The sequence below is a fragment of the Eptesicus fuscus genome, chromosome 14, assembly GCF_027574615.1.
Source record: "Eptesicus fuscus isolate TK198812 chromosome 14, DD_ASM_mEF_20220401, whole genome shotgun sequence".
Classification (NCBI taxonomy): Eukaryota; Metazoa; Chordata; class Mammalia; order Chiroptera; family Vespertilionidae; genus Eptesicus; species Eptesicus fuscus.
Window position 1 is genome coordinate 43,801,091 of NC_072486.1, and position 13,814 is coordinate 43,814,904.

The 13,814-nt window shown below is 40.4% G+C and overlaps 1 protein-coding gene across 1 annotated transcript in view; it reads right to left on the reverse strand.

The window, feature by feature from the left end:
• VPS41 (VPS41 subunit of HOPS complex) overlaps positions 1-13,814 on the reverse strand; it is a 141,622-nt gene that overhangs the window by 21,948 nt on the left and 105,860 nt on the right. Inside the window, exons 15-21 of the mRNA XM_008151427.3 lie at positions 11,797-11,858; positions 10,479-10,560; positions 7,194-7,286; positions 5,004-5,131; positions 3,410-3,554; positions 1,449-1,490; positions 1,233-1,283 (exon numbers count right to left, since the gene is read on the reverse strand). Coding sequence (XP_008149649.2) covers positions 1,233-1,283; positions 1,449-1,490; positions 3,410-3,554; positions 5,004-5,131; positions 7,194-7,286; positions 10,479-10,560; positions 11,797-11,858 — 603 coding nt within the window. The remainder of the gene's footprint in view (positions 1-1,232; positions 1,284-1,448; positions 1,491-3,409; positions 3,555-5,003; positions 5,132-7,193; positions 7,287-10,478; positions 10,561-11,796; positions 11,859-13,814) is intronic.

The window sequence follows — 13,814 nt, forward strand, 5'->3', positions numbered from 1 at the left end:
CAAAAAGGTGGGCTAAGATACAAGAGCACTCTCTACCAGAATAATCCCTATTGTCATTGAAGCCTTTTCTTATACAGTTTTTAAAGGACAAAGCAAACACCTACTCCTGCTTTACTCCCATGATGACAGCAATGCAGACAAACAAGATATTCCCCCAAAGATCTAGAACAGAGGGCCTTAACAGCACCACCACCAAGACCACTCCAGAGAAGTGGGATTAACTACTGTCAAGTGAGGGGGGGAAAAAGAAGACTGTTCCTTGATCATTCTGTGGTGTTGTAATCTATAATAATAAAAGCGTAATATGCTAATTAGACCAGACGTCCTTCCAGATGTCCTTCCTTCCGGACAAAGCCGCAGTGAGTGGGGGCTGAGGCAGAGGTGGCAGAGGCCCCGGCCATGGCAGCGGTGGGCGGGGGGCCGTGGCGGCGGCAGCGGTGGGCGAGGGCCAGGACCAAGGCCCTTGCATGAATTTCGTGCATCGGGCCTCTAGTCTATATATAAAAGCCTAAGCGACTGTTGGCCCATTTGACTGTTATCTGTGATGCACAATGACCACCAGGGGCAGACGCTCAATGCACAGGCATGGAAATATGGAACAGACTGATGAATCTCAGAGGGAAGGGTGGGAAGAGATTAACAAAAGATCTTATATGCATACTAGAGGCCTGGTGCATGGATTTGTGCACCAGTGGGTCCCTCAGCCTGGCCTGCGGGGATCAAGTCAAAACTGGCCTGGTGCATGGATTTGTGCACCAGTGGGGTCCCTCAGCTTGGCCTGCGGGGATCGGGCCGAATCCATGCACTGGGCCTCCAACATCCCTGAGGGGTCCCGGATTGTGAGAGGGTGCAGGCCAGGCCAAGGGACCCCACCGGTGCACAAATCCATGCCCAGGGCCTCTAGTTTATGCTACAATTATGTCAAACAGCAATGATAGAAGGAAGGTGCTTACTTCCAGGCACAGTTTGATCAACACAAAAATAAATATAACTTTTTTAAAAATCACAAATCACTTGTGAGTCAAATGAAAGTGTCTGATCTGTAATTAATCCCTAACCTGGATGCAGAGCACATGCTGAACATTAATAATTACAGAACACTGTTTGTGGTCAAACCTACAATCTGAGTATTAACGTGAAGAGTTCACTGCAGGATTCTCTCCCCAATACTGAAAGGTGATGTGCCCTACTACGCGATCTAAAGGGCAAAAGAAGACGATGGTTATGCTCACCACATGTTGTAATTCTGGTCTGTCTTCTAATTCTTCCACTACCTTTTTAATCTGGAGAAAAAGAAAAATTTTAAACACAGAGTTATGAGGACAGGAATATAGGTGCAAATTATCTGATAAACATCTGTCCTCTTCTTGGTCACAACAGTCCCAGACACTCACCTGCTAACATATAAAAAAATAAAAGACAAAAAGAATAAAATAAAAGACACTTACTGAAATTTTATCTTCATTGTCCAAAAGCATGTCAACAGCTTTCTGAAATTAAAAAAAAAAAAAAAATAGCCACAGTCATTGAAATTCACCAGATAAGAAGAGAACACTGAACACATGTATTGTATTTGCTGTCAGTTAAAGGGAGAAGGCTTATTTTCCATACATAAGGAGGTCCTTAGCCTCACAATCACCGTTAAGTGATATATTTATAAAAGAATGCATTTTAAAATGGGCCTCAACTATGTGTTCTGCATACTCCTGAAATGGTATCTTGTTATTCACCAAATACCAAATATCTTGACTACACACATATTATAGCCTCCTTGACCCCTCAGATATCTTCAAAAGTTCTCATGTGACTCTAGTTAGGGAGAAAGTATTGTTCCCAGTACCACAAAAATGAGCTTTTCTTCTGGCCACCTGATTTTTGACCAAGTCCCTTTACAGATCTCACAGATGTCAGGAGCTGATCTTATGTGGAGAAGAGGATAAGAGCCAGAAAAAGTAAGATACCTGCAGTCTGAAAATGACATAAGGCTCATGAACTTTTACAATTTACTTTCACTACCTTTGATATTCACAAAACACAAAGTAGACAGTGTTTGCAACAAGATCCCACGAGACTGAGCCTCAGAATACCCAGGTCCTGTTCTTGCCTCTGCTACTCCCTACCTGTCTGCTCCAGACAGTTTTTTTTCTTCTGAAATATGAGGATATTTGGAGATTATCCTTCAGGTACGTTGTAGTTAGAAAACTCTATGATTCCTTAATTTTGGTTCATACTCTTGAACAGCAATTCGCTTCAGCTCATTCACCTTTTTTCCCTACAACTACATTTACAAAACTAGATTCTTGAGACACATGGATGGGTAAATGAAGAGGCATAAGGACATGGGCAAGTATAATAATTTTTTATGTAAGCACCTCATCCTCTTAATTATCTCTGCCAGAGAAGCAGACCTCTATACCCGAACTTCCTGGGAACTGCACTAATTCGTTTAAAGCTACAGTTCCTGAGGACTTGATTCATTCAGAATGAAAAATGGGCTAAAATCATCTTTCAAAAAAAAGAAGTATATTTACCTCCTATTTAAATTAAGTTTAAGAAGACTAATAGCATACAATATATGTATAACATATGTATATAATACAAATATACATAATATAGCATATAATACCCTTAAATACATTACATTTTAAAACAAAACTGAAAAAATCCAAGTAAACCTTTTGGATCCTTAAGATTCTCCTGTGATTTATCGAAATGTCCAATTTTCTGAATAAAAACTACTGTGTTTATGAACCTCTTTATTTCAATCACTAGAACTTGTCATTCGCTTTCTTTTATAAACACACACACACACACACACACACACACACACACACACACACACACAGTTTGTATCACTTTACAAGGGCCGCTGTGAGCTGTGGAGGCTGGGTGCCATCATTAGTCAAGCAATTCACTATTCAAATTTGTCTTACAATAAAATAACACATCCCACATGTCTTGGATCTAAGTGTCATCTGAGGCCAGTGGATACTCCACAAGCTCAATCTGTAAATACTAAGGAATAAAATTACAATAAATAGATCAAAATAAAACTTTACTTAAAATTTCAATTCTGGAACATACAATTAGAGGACTGAATCAAAGCATATAGTTTCTTTGTTTCTATGAATTATGTGAATTGTTTTACTAAAAATTTACTTCACACACAATTTCAAAAGTGTTCATCAAATTATGATTGCTTTCACAGAAAAATCACATCAAATAAAGAATTTCTGAATGCCAACTTCTAAAATACCTAACACATAGAGACAGTCAGTGTTCTGAACACGATCAGCATACAGCCAAGCTATGTGATTTATTAACTACTCTAGCATTTGGATAGCTGTCTAATTACTAAAAATTTGGAGAAGTAAAAATAAATTACCAGTATTAATATAAAAAACATTACCTCGGAATCAAAATCCATTAACAAAACAATTTTATCCTTGATAGAGCTGAATAGATTATGCTTGTGAATCAACTGGAAAACATCCTTATGTCTTAATGTTAAGTATATTTCCAGAGCATTGCCATAGTTTTTATCATAGGTGTACCTGGTAATAAAAATGTTTTACATTAATGTTCATCAATACTTCTACTTAAACCCACATATTCATATAAAAATCTTGATTTACAATATTAAAAAAGGAAAAACAGGTTTAGAGAGGAAAGTTAATTTTTTTTTGGAAACTATGCCTTGGGATTTAACTATACATGAACAATAAATATTTCTTTCTCACAATCTTGCAACATTTTAGAAAATTTACAGTATTCAACAAAAATTTTCTTTTTTAGAAATTCTCTATTTTTTAAAATAGAAATCCACATATCAGACAAAAAAACAACAACCCCTATTATCCAGAATGAAGGAAATGCTTATTCTAGTAGTAGAAAAATCAGTTCAAATTCTTATAAACAGTATTCAGCTGATAATGACATTCCAAAAGCTTATTTATAAGGAAGCTGTATAAAATGTAATTTTTTTGTTGTTGAAACAATGGTTTTCACATTGCTTACCTCCCTATGCTGGCTCCTGAAAGCCAACTGAACCTAAACTGCACTGTGTGTCCAGGATTAGTGTGTACAGAATTATTAGTATCACTGGTATGTTGTTAGTACTACAGAATCTAAGGAATGTCTATAACAATGTTTTCAGAAGAAAATGATGAATGCCACAAACACAACTCCCTCTATGCCAAGACCTTTCTTGGTCTTGGCAAAAGATGTAAGATGGGCAAAGAAGTGGTGGGAGTGCCAAGGGGGGCCTAAAGCAGGAACAGTCTTCCTGAGATCACCGCAGTTTGCTTCTTGTTCACTAGACCAGCGGTCACCAACCTTTCGGACCTCATGGACCACTGGTGGTCCGCGGACCACTGGTTGGCGACCGCTACACTAGACCAAAGCTCTGTGAGGGCACGAGTGTGTCTTATCTATCTCTCTATCACAGGCATATGGCACAGAGCCTGGGCCACTTTGTAAAAGTACCCAATAAATATGCAACATAATCCAGATTCCATTTCCTGCGCCCTACGTCAACGCTAGGCACTGTCCTTAGTTCTTGATTAGGACAAATCACTTAAGTCTTAAAACCATCCCCTAAGGAATTGCAATCTTACAGATAAGGAGTCTAAGGTCTGAGAGACTTACTGACCAGAGATCCAAGAATGACAGAATCCACAGCCTCGTGGGGAAACCATTCTGCCTACGTAATCTCAGACGCAGCACCCTTCCCTCCCCGAACCACTGTCTCTACTAAGTACTGCTGACCAGGACTCTTCTCCTCTGGGGAACAGATTACGTTACAATTGCACACATTTTTCTTGTCTCGTAGTTGTTCACTGAAGGCTCATGAAAGGCTTTCACTAAGAGGGAATATAGAAAAATGGGATAAAGAGCTCCCTTCCCTTCTCTGTGTCCTCCCTACTCAGAGTTTACCAAACCTAAAATATGAAAAACTTCCCATGTAGACCGATTTGAAAAAAGCAGCACTAAATCATACTCACAGTTCTGCCAGGGTCTGAAGTAAGGTCCTGTTCTGACTGTCTTTCTTCAGGTGCTCCCGAACTGCTTGAACTATTACCGAATTGTTGTACAGATCTCCGGGCCATTCTCGGACCAGCGTGGCAAAACCCTAACCAAGGGGGTGGGGGGAGGAAGAACACTCTCTAAATAGGATAACGATAGAAATAGTCTAAACAATGCCTAAAAGTATTCATGTAAACAGACAAAATAATTTTATGATGAAAACCTTGGTCCATAAACATGTCAATTTTCAGACTATGGGTTTGGGGGTGGCCAAGGGAGACAGAATTACTGCACCCTAATCGCTATTTACCACTCCTGGGAAGTAGGTGGTGTCATCCACGTCTACTCTTACTTGATGAAACGCACAAATAAGAAATGCCCTCTGGTCCTTCAATGAAGCATCACTGCACAGAGAGAATGTGGGTTTGACTTGCTCTGTCCTCATTCTGGACCAACTACCACATGTGGACGACATCTTTAACATCCTACAGACACTGTCAGGTCGGCTCCTCCCCCACCGCCTCTCACGCACGTTAGGTCTGGGCTGCACAGCCAGCACAACAGCTCACCGTGGCTTGTCCCACCGGGGAATAGCCCAGTATCCTTCAACAAGTTACCCTCCTTGTCCTCCTTCCACTCCGCCTCTAAACCTGGTTTTGTTTGGGGATTTGGGACTTTGGTTCAAGTCTTATCCCCTAGCTCTGACCCTATCACTAGATCTGAAATTTTGTGGTTCTGATAGAAAACCCCAGATCATCTGGATCCCATTACTCTCCCATGGCTGATTCTTGGCCTGTATCCTGGGCAGCCTCTGCCCTCCTGATTCCTCACTTTAGCCCTCAGGTTTTGTAACTCAGTACAGTAGAGCAGCTTACTTACTGATCCTTGACAACTTTTAGGAAAAACACGGCAAATAAAAGTAAAACTTTTCATATTATTGAAAAAGATCATATTAATATTAAATAACTCAACCAATGCTTTAATAAACTACTCTGAATTTGTTTGAATGATATCTAGAAATGAAAACTGTGTGCTACAATTTGCTCCTGTAAAGTATCAGGATTTGGTAAGAAAATCACAGACGAATCAGGAATACAGTCTCCATTAAAGGCCTACACACTTTCTCCTAAAGTGACCCTCAGGAAGGATGGCAAGACACTACAGCAACAGGCGACACATTTCCATGCAAACTGCAACCTTCCTACACGTGAGCATGACTGCAGTTTGACAACTGAGGAGAGATCATTCTTTGTGGCAGGGGCCTATCGTGTGCACGGTGAATGTTTAACAGCATTCCTGCTGGCCTCTGCCCACTAAATGACAGTAGCACAAACCCGTCTGCGGGACAAACACAGCCACTGTCGGGAACCACTGGTTTACATGCTTGGGTGTGACTCAGACTACTGCTGCAGGATCGTCATCCCATTCACACTCGCATGCCTGGTGCCTAGCACATTCCTGGAATATAGTAGGCACTAAACAGATACTTTCAGAGTAAATGTGTGTTAAATTAACAAACTTTAAAAATTACAATCCATTTTGGGTGCATGCAAACTTAAATTACAATTTGGCATGCTATTTATTAAATGTATGGCCTTGGGCAAGTTAGTTAATGTTTTCATTCTTTAGTTTCCTCACCTGTAAAATTGAAATTACCATGTATAGTGTTGTTGGGAGCATAACATCACAATTTGCATGTACAAGTGCAGTATATAGTAGATAATTTATGTACTGCCTTTCTATTAATAAGCAAACAGATCATTTCCAATTCCTTGCTCCATCTCTACCCTCTCAATTTCTCTTTAATTCTCCTTTGGCAAACTTATTAGTTCTGAGTCTCACATGTTAGAAAATTCTGATTTCTTAAGCGGGATTATACACAGCAATAGCAGCTGCTATTCCATTTATGAAATCCCCAAATGGCACGAAGTCCCTTTTTCTATGAAGGCGGTAACTTAAAGAAAATCTCCAAAATTTACGTGGATTAGAGATTTTCACTTCTATATCATTAACATTAGTAGTCATTAGAGTTTATCTCAGTTTCATCTACCACACACAAACTGCAAATCAGTTAACTTTAAAACAGTTGCTCCATTATATTATTTTTCTAAAATTCTTAACATTTTCCATGGAGAACAAGTAAATATGAGCATGCCTGAATGCCATACCTCATAATCACTTTCCAAAAATTCGTGTAAGATCATTTCATAAATGAGTGGTTTCAGAACTGGATCCCCTCTTGGCAAATAAGGACTAATGGCCTAGGGAAGGAAAAGAGAAATATCAAAAAATAACAAAAATCTTTAAAAAATGGTAAAACAAAACTATACTCAAATTATGCAGAAAACATAAAATTATATTTTCAATTTTAAAATTTAAGGCAACGAAGTACTTTGGGAAATTATTATAAGGAGGAAAAATTCAAATGAATTCTATTTTCTTATAACACATTATAATTTTTTTATGTATCTATGAGGGATACGTATGCTTGAATGAGTGAATAAAAATTGCCAAGGGTAACCTGCACATCTCTGTTCTTTCTGTTGAATAATGAAAATCTAAATAATAAGAGGAAGACGATCACAGAGATTATATTGAAGGGAGGATCAGCATGAGCACAGTCATCAGGCCATGAAAGCATACTCTGTATTCAGGGAGGTCACAGATGTGGAATGAGGTCACTGAAGGGAGATGAGGCTGGAGAGGAAGGTGAGGCGGGGTCATGAAAGGAGTTCAGATCTTATCTTGTGGGCAGGAGGCAAACAACAGGTATTGGGGGAGTGAGAGCAGCACACTGATTCTTTAAACAGCCAACTCTGGGTCAGGGTTGCTGGTAGATCTATCAAGAGTTAAGGCAGCAGTACCAGAAGGAAAGAGAGAGGCCCTATTGATACTCACAGGGTAAAACTGACAAGAATTGGAGATTAAGTAGAATACGAAGAGTTAGGAGTTCACATCAAAACAGTGGCGTTGAGCTACTAAGCAGGGAGGAATGGGTATAATGTGATGTCATAAACACAGATTGAAAGGAGAATGACTGAATTTGGGAAGAAAATGGAGTCATATTAATTTGAGTGATTATCAATAATATATACAGTAAAATATGGCTATCGCGCACTTCTAACATAGATAAGATATTCAAAAGGGAGGTCTAGGTGATGGAGGCACCTGGGAAAACATGGCCCAGGACTGGGTAACACCCTCCAGAGCAGCCCAATAAGCAGGAGGCGCAGCGTCCGTGGGGGTTTCCCAGGGAGGAGAACACACATGGGGCTGACCAGCTGAGTAACTGGGAATTTTTAAAAGAATATTCGTAACGCTAAGAGACCACTGAAAAGGCCCCCACATGCTAAAGTTTTTTTAAAAAAAATAAACAAATATAGGAATACTTTATTGATTTGATATTGTGCACCAAGTTGAAAGATTTTTAAAAAAATGGCCCTGGCTGGTGTTGGTAAGTGGTTAGAGCATAGCCCTACACACTGAAGGGTCGCAGGTTCCATTCCCGGTCAAGGGCATGTACCTGGGTTGCATATTCAATCCCCTGCCCAGACTGGGGCACCTGCAGGAGGAAACCAATCAATGTGTTTCTCTCCCATCGAGGGTTTTTCTCTCTCTCTCCATCTATCATCTATCTATCTATCTGCCGCCCCCGCCCCCCCCCCCCCATTCTTTCTCCCTCCCTTACAACCCATTCTCTCTAAAAACCAATGGGAAAAAATATCCTAGGGTGAGGATTAACAAAACAAAAAACAATATTAAAAAAATGAAGTATCGAAATTATTTGTTAGAGCTACACAGTCAAACGTTTCCATTTATTTTACAGTGAGTAAAATGTTATTTTAAAAAGCATTAATCTTTAGTAAATTTGAAAAAAACAAACACAAAACACCCTTATGTTTTAAAATCTACTGGATGAGACTATACCTATTTTCCACCATCCATTAAAAAGAACATGACTAGCCCTGGCCAGGTGGCTTAGCTGGCTGGAACATCACCCTGTGCACCAAAGGTTGTGTGTTCAAATACCAGTCAGGGCACATACCTCAATTTCAGGTTCAATCCCCAGGGAGGGCCCATAAGGGAGGCAATCAATTGATGGTTCTCTCTCTTATCAATGTTTCTCTCATTCTCTCTCCCTCCTTCCTCTCTCTAAAAACATAATTTCAGGTGAAGATTAAATAACAAAAACCACACTAAAAAACATAACTAGCCCTGGTTCAGTTGATTAGAGTCATACTGATATGCCAAGGTTGAAGGTTCAATCCCCAGTCAGGCACATACAAGAAACAATCAAAGAATGCATAAATAAGTGGAACAACAAATCTTTTTCTCTCCCCTCTCCTCTCTCTAAAATCAATCAAGAAAAAAATTTTTAAAAAAGGAATATGAAAACTTCACCTGAACATAGAACTGGAAGGGGATAAGAAAGTGAACACATCATCCTATCTGAAAAGAGTGAATATGCTAATTGACCCTCACACCATAGCAAAGATGGTAGCGCCCACAGCCAATGAGGGAATATGCTAATTGACTGCCCCACCCTCAAAGACGGTGGCGCCCAGTCCCCTCAGCCCCACTGGGTGCCTGCCTCTGGAGTCCCCCAGTCCCCTCAGCCCCCCAGCCTCCCAGGGCTGGGTCGAGGCACAGGCAAGCCTTGGATGGTGGCTGCCCAGCCGCCAAGGGCCACGCGAGGCTCAGATAACCAGGGCCAGCCGAGGCTTGCGCTGCTGGCAGTGGCTGCAGCAGAGGTATGATGGGGCCGTCGCCTTCCCCTTATCGCCGGGTCACCTCCTACCCTTGAGGGCTCCCAGACTGTGAGAGGGGGCAGGCTGGGCTGTGGGATGCCCCCACTCCAGTGCATGAATTTTCATGCACCGGGCCTCTAGTTTATATAATATATATGTACATTTTTTATACTTAAAATATATAAACTAACTTTTAAACTAATTTCTGAAAGTTTGATTTTTCTTCCAAGGTGAGATAATACTCACTTCCTAATAAAGAAGTGACTACTAGTGTCTTAATTTTATTTCCATCTCAATAAAGACATACCTTGTTTTATTGCACTTTGCTTTATAGCACTTCACAGACATTGCAATTTTTAAAATACAAATTGAAGGTTTGTAGCAATCCTGCATGGAGCAACTCAATTAAAACCATTTTTCCAACAGACTCAGATGATGATTGGCATTTTTTTTTAGCAATAAAGTATTTTTTAATTAAGGTATGTATACTGTTTTTTTAGATATAATGCTATTTCACATTTAATAATCTATAGTACAGTGTAAACAACTTTTGTATGCACTGGGAAATAAATTCATGTGACTCACTTTATTGAGATATTTGCTTTATTGCACTGGTCTGAAACCTAACCCACAATATCTCCGAGGCATACCTATATTAATATACTACATAAAAAAATTAAGAGTTAAAAATAAAGTTAGGCTTACCTTAAGCTGTCCAATTTCTTTAAATTTATAAACTTCATATTCCCAGAGTGCTGCATTTTTCCCAAGAATTTTCTGGCATTTGCTGGTAGCAAAAACATCCCAGAGAAAAAGAACGTTTTAGTAAAAAGAAATAAACCAAGACAGAATAAGTAGACATTTCCCCTTGTGTTTTAAATTAATCTCTCATCTCAGAGTTTTGACAAAATTCTATCTCAAGTGGCACTGGTACTCACTTGTTTGTATATACAAAGTTGATGAAAATCATAAAAATACAAAATACTTATAAATAAAGATGAATACCTTTCAGAAGACTACATACAATGAGGGGTTTTTCTCATGACTTTCCTGTTCTGAGTTTCCTATTGATCCAGATGAGCACTGCTGATCTGGGGACCTTTCTCGCCTTGAAGAAATGTCACCGTACCCTGAAGTGCCAATTTAAACCTCTTCTTGAATGGCTTTAAATGATGGACTACACAATTAGACTTGAGAAAATTAGAATCCTGTCACAGTACCATATATAATCTGGAGAAGTATTCACGTATGAAGAAAACTTTACTCAATTTGCACATGAAGGGCACCACAGAGCTGCAGGCAAAGCCATTCACACGGCACACCCACACACCCACAGGTATGTTTTCTGCCTACCACAGACCCCGGCAGACCAGGAGCCTGCAGTCTGATCATTTCCATTTAATTGCCACCCTCTTGTTGAGAGACAATTCGGATTGAATTGCAAGCAGAGGCACTGACTGTCTTTATATTCTACACGATCTTCTTCTCAAGAACACTGGTTAAGTGAAGAGCCCTGAAAATTAGGTTTGTTTTCTGTCCAGTATAATAAAAGTAACATCTTCCTCTGAGGCCAAGGGAAGGCAAGCTTACTGCCCATTATAAAAGAATCAGACAACCTAAGTTCAGAGTCCCTCTCCTGTAACATAACCTACTGCCTGTGTAGGGTCACCTGGCCCTCGTTGTGCAGTGCTGTGGGATCTGGCACAAATGCTGGTGTTTGGCTACTACTATTGCTCAGGCAACCCTGAAACTAAAGGATAAAATCTCAGATTCTTCATGGTTTTTGACACCTTTATCATTAATGAGATAAATATTTGTTTGGTAAAAATTAGATAGTAGGTGGTTAAATAATATATATATATATATATATATCAATCTGTTCTGCGGTTAAAATCATGAATAGTCAAAAATTACCCATTAGAAAGATTAAATAAAAAACATCTGTCAACTGCAGAGAATGGCTTATTTTTACTGCTAACGTTGATCAATTCTATTTATATTAGCAAGTAAATGTCATTATTACCGTGCTGCTATGTCATACTCTCCTTTTTCCACCAGGTGGTTTATGTATGCCAAGCCGATGTCCTAGAGAAAATTAAATGAAGGAATTTCATAATTAACTGGAACAACTGAAAAGCTGAGTCTATTTCTGAGGAGGCCATGACATTAGGGCCCTAGTAGCACTACTGACTGGAACCTATTTATACATCTTAGTTTGCTTTATGTAATTATGCTCTTTTTTTCTTAAGCATATTTCTGTAATTATACTCATTCCCTTCCTAATCATCTTTAAATATACTTGTATTTTCACATATTTTAGAATTTGCAATGAGCTTTCATCTCTAAAATGTGAGCTACCTGTCTATGTCAAGTCTGAAGAAATGGTGTAAGTAAAACAAAATGACAGGACATCATATTAAAGGGAAATATTAAAAGTAATGTTCAAGTGAAAATAAGCCCCCCAAAATATGTAATTCAAACCCTTGAGTTTACAGATGAGGAAACTGGGCCTGACTGGATTCAGAGTACTCATGTTTATTCCCTTATTCTACCTCGGTTCTGGGAGGATTTGGGGTGGCCTGTGGCAGTAGAGGCATGGGCGCTCTTGCTTGACCATCCCACGACTCTTCTTATGAAATATTATTTTCACCCAAAAGCATTTTCATGAGAAGTTTAAACTCAGCATATATAATGCAACTTCGATTTTACCGTATTTTCTGGCGTATAAGACAACTTTTTAACCCAGGAAAATCTTCTATGTGCCCAGTCATCTTATACGCCAGAAAATACGGTAAGTTCTACTTTATGTACAGAGAAGTTTTTATGGACTTTCTCCCTTGATGACAAAATTGGCAGGAGCTCATTTCTCTCTCTGCCTGCCTCGTTATGAAATTATATTGTGTCAGGAGGAAAAGTCTATGCATAATCAATGCATAGGACATACCCATTCCAAAAGTGAAGGGAACTACCCATAGTTCTTAGTTTATTATATTTTTACTTTAATGACTACTGTGTAGGGAATCATATTTCAAATCTATAGAACTACAGAGTGAAGAAAGGGTGCCTACATTTATTTCTCTGAAAACAGACCACATCTCTATATATAAAACACTAATATGCAAATAGACCAAATGGCAGAACAACCGAACAACCCAACAATTGGTTGCTATACGTGCGCTGACCACAGGGGGTGCGCGCGGAACATGGCAGGCATTGGCCGTGGTGGGATGGTGGAGCAGGTGAGGGGGGGCACCAGACCAAGGCAGGGCACCAGTTGCTGTCATCGGGGTGAGCCTCTGGTGGTTACTGAAAATTCTTTGCTCCCCCATGCCAAGGTCCCACCCAGCGCTCGCACCCGCTGCGGGCGCCTGGCACCTGTCCCAATTGCTCGGCGCCGTCATCAGGTACAAGCAGTGGCTGCCGGCCCTGATCGCCCCTGAGGGCTTCTTCATGTCTCCCTGCTCCTGAGGGATTATTGGGGCAGCCGCCGCCACTTGCACCTGCTGCTGGCGCCGGCCCCAATTGCTCTCTGCCGTCAGCAGGTGTGAGCGGGGCCAGCACCATCAGCAAGTGGGAGCGGGGCTGGCGGCAGACAGCGGACTGGGGACTGCGGCAGGAGGGGCAGGGTCGGGTGCAGAGGATGGGCCGAGACCCACCCCTGTGCCCACCGCAGCCTCGTGGCCCACAGTTCCTTTCAAGGTGCACGAATTTGTGCACTGGGCTGCTAGTATAACAATATCAGTGGACAGTCTGTCCAGGTTCAAAGAAGAGAATGTCTCCTTTGCAGTGCCAATTTCTGTAACCTTTCTTCTCATGTCATGCCTCCTCCTCAAGTGGAGTTGATTCTGCCACTCATCCTCTTTCTCTATATACCTTGAACTTCAACCCAATCTTATCTCTTTTCCCTTAACATTAAGTGTCTCTCTTTCACAAAATATTTACCATCACCACCAACATTCCCATGATGTCATAGCCCCCAACCACAATCTTCACTCTTTCCCACTTCAAAACTAGTCTACATTTAACTTTACTTCGTAATTT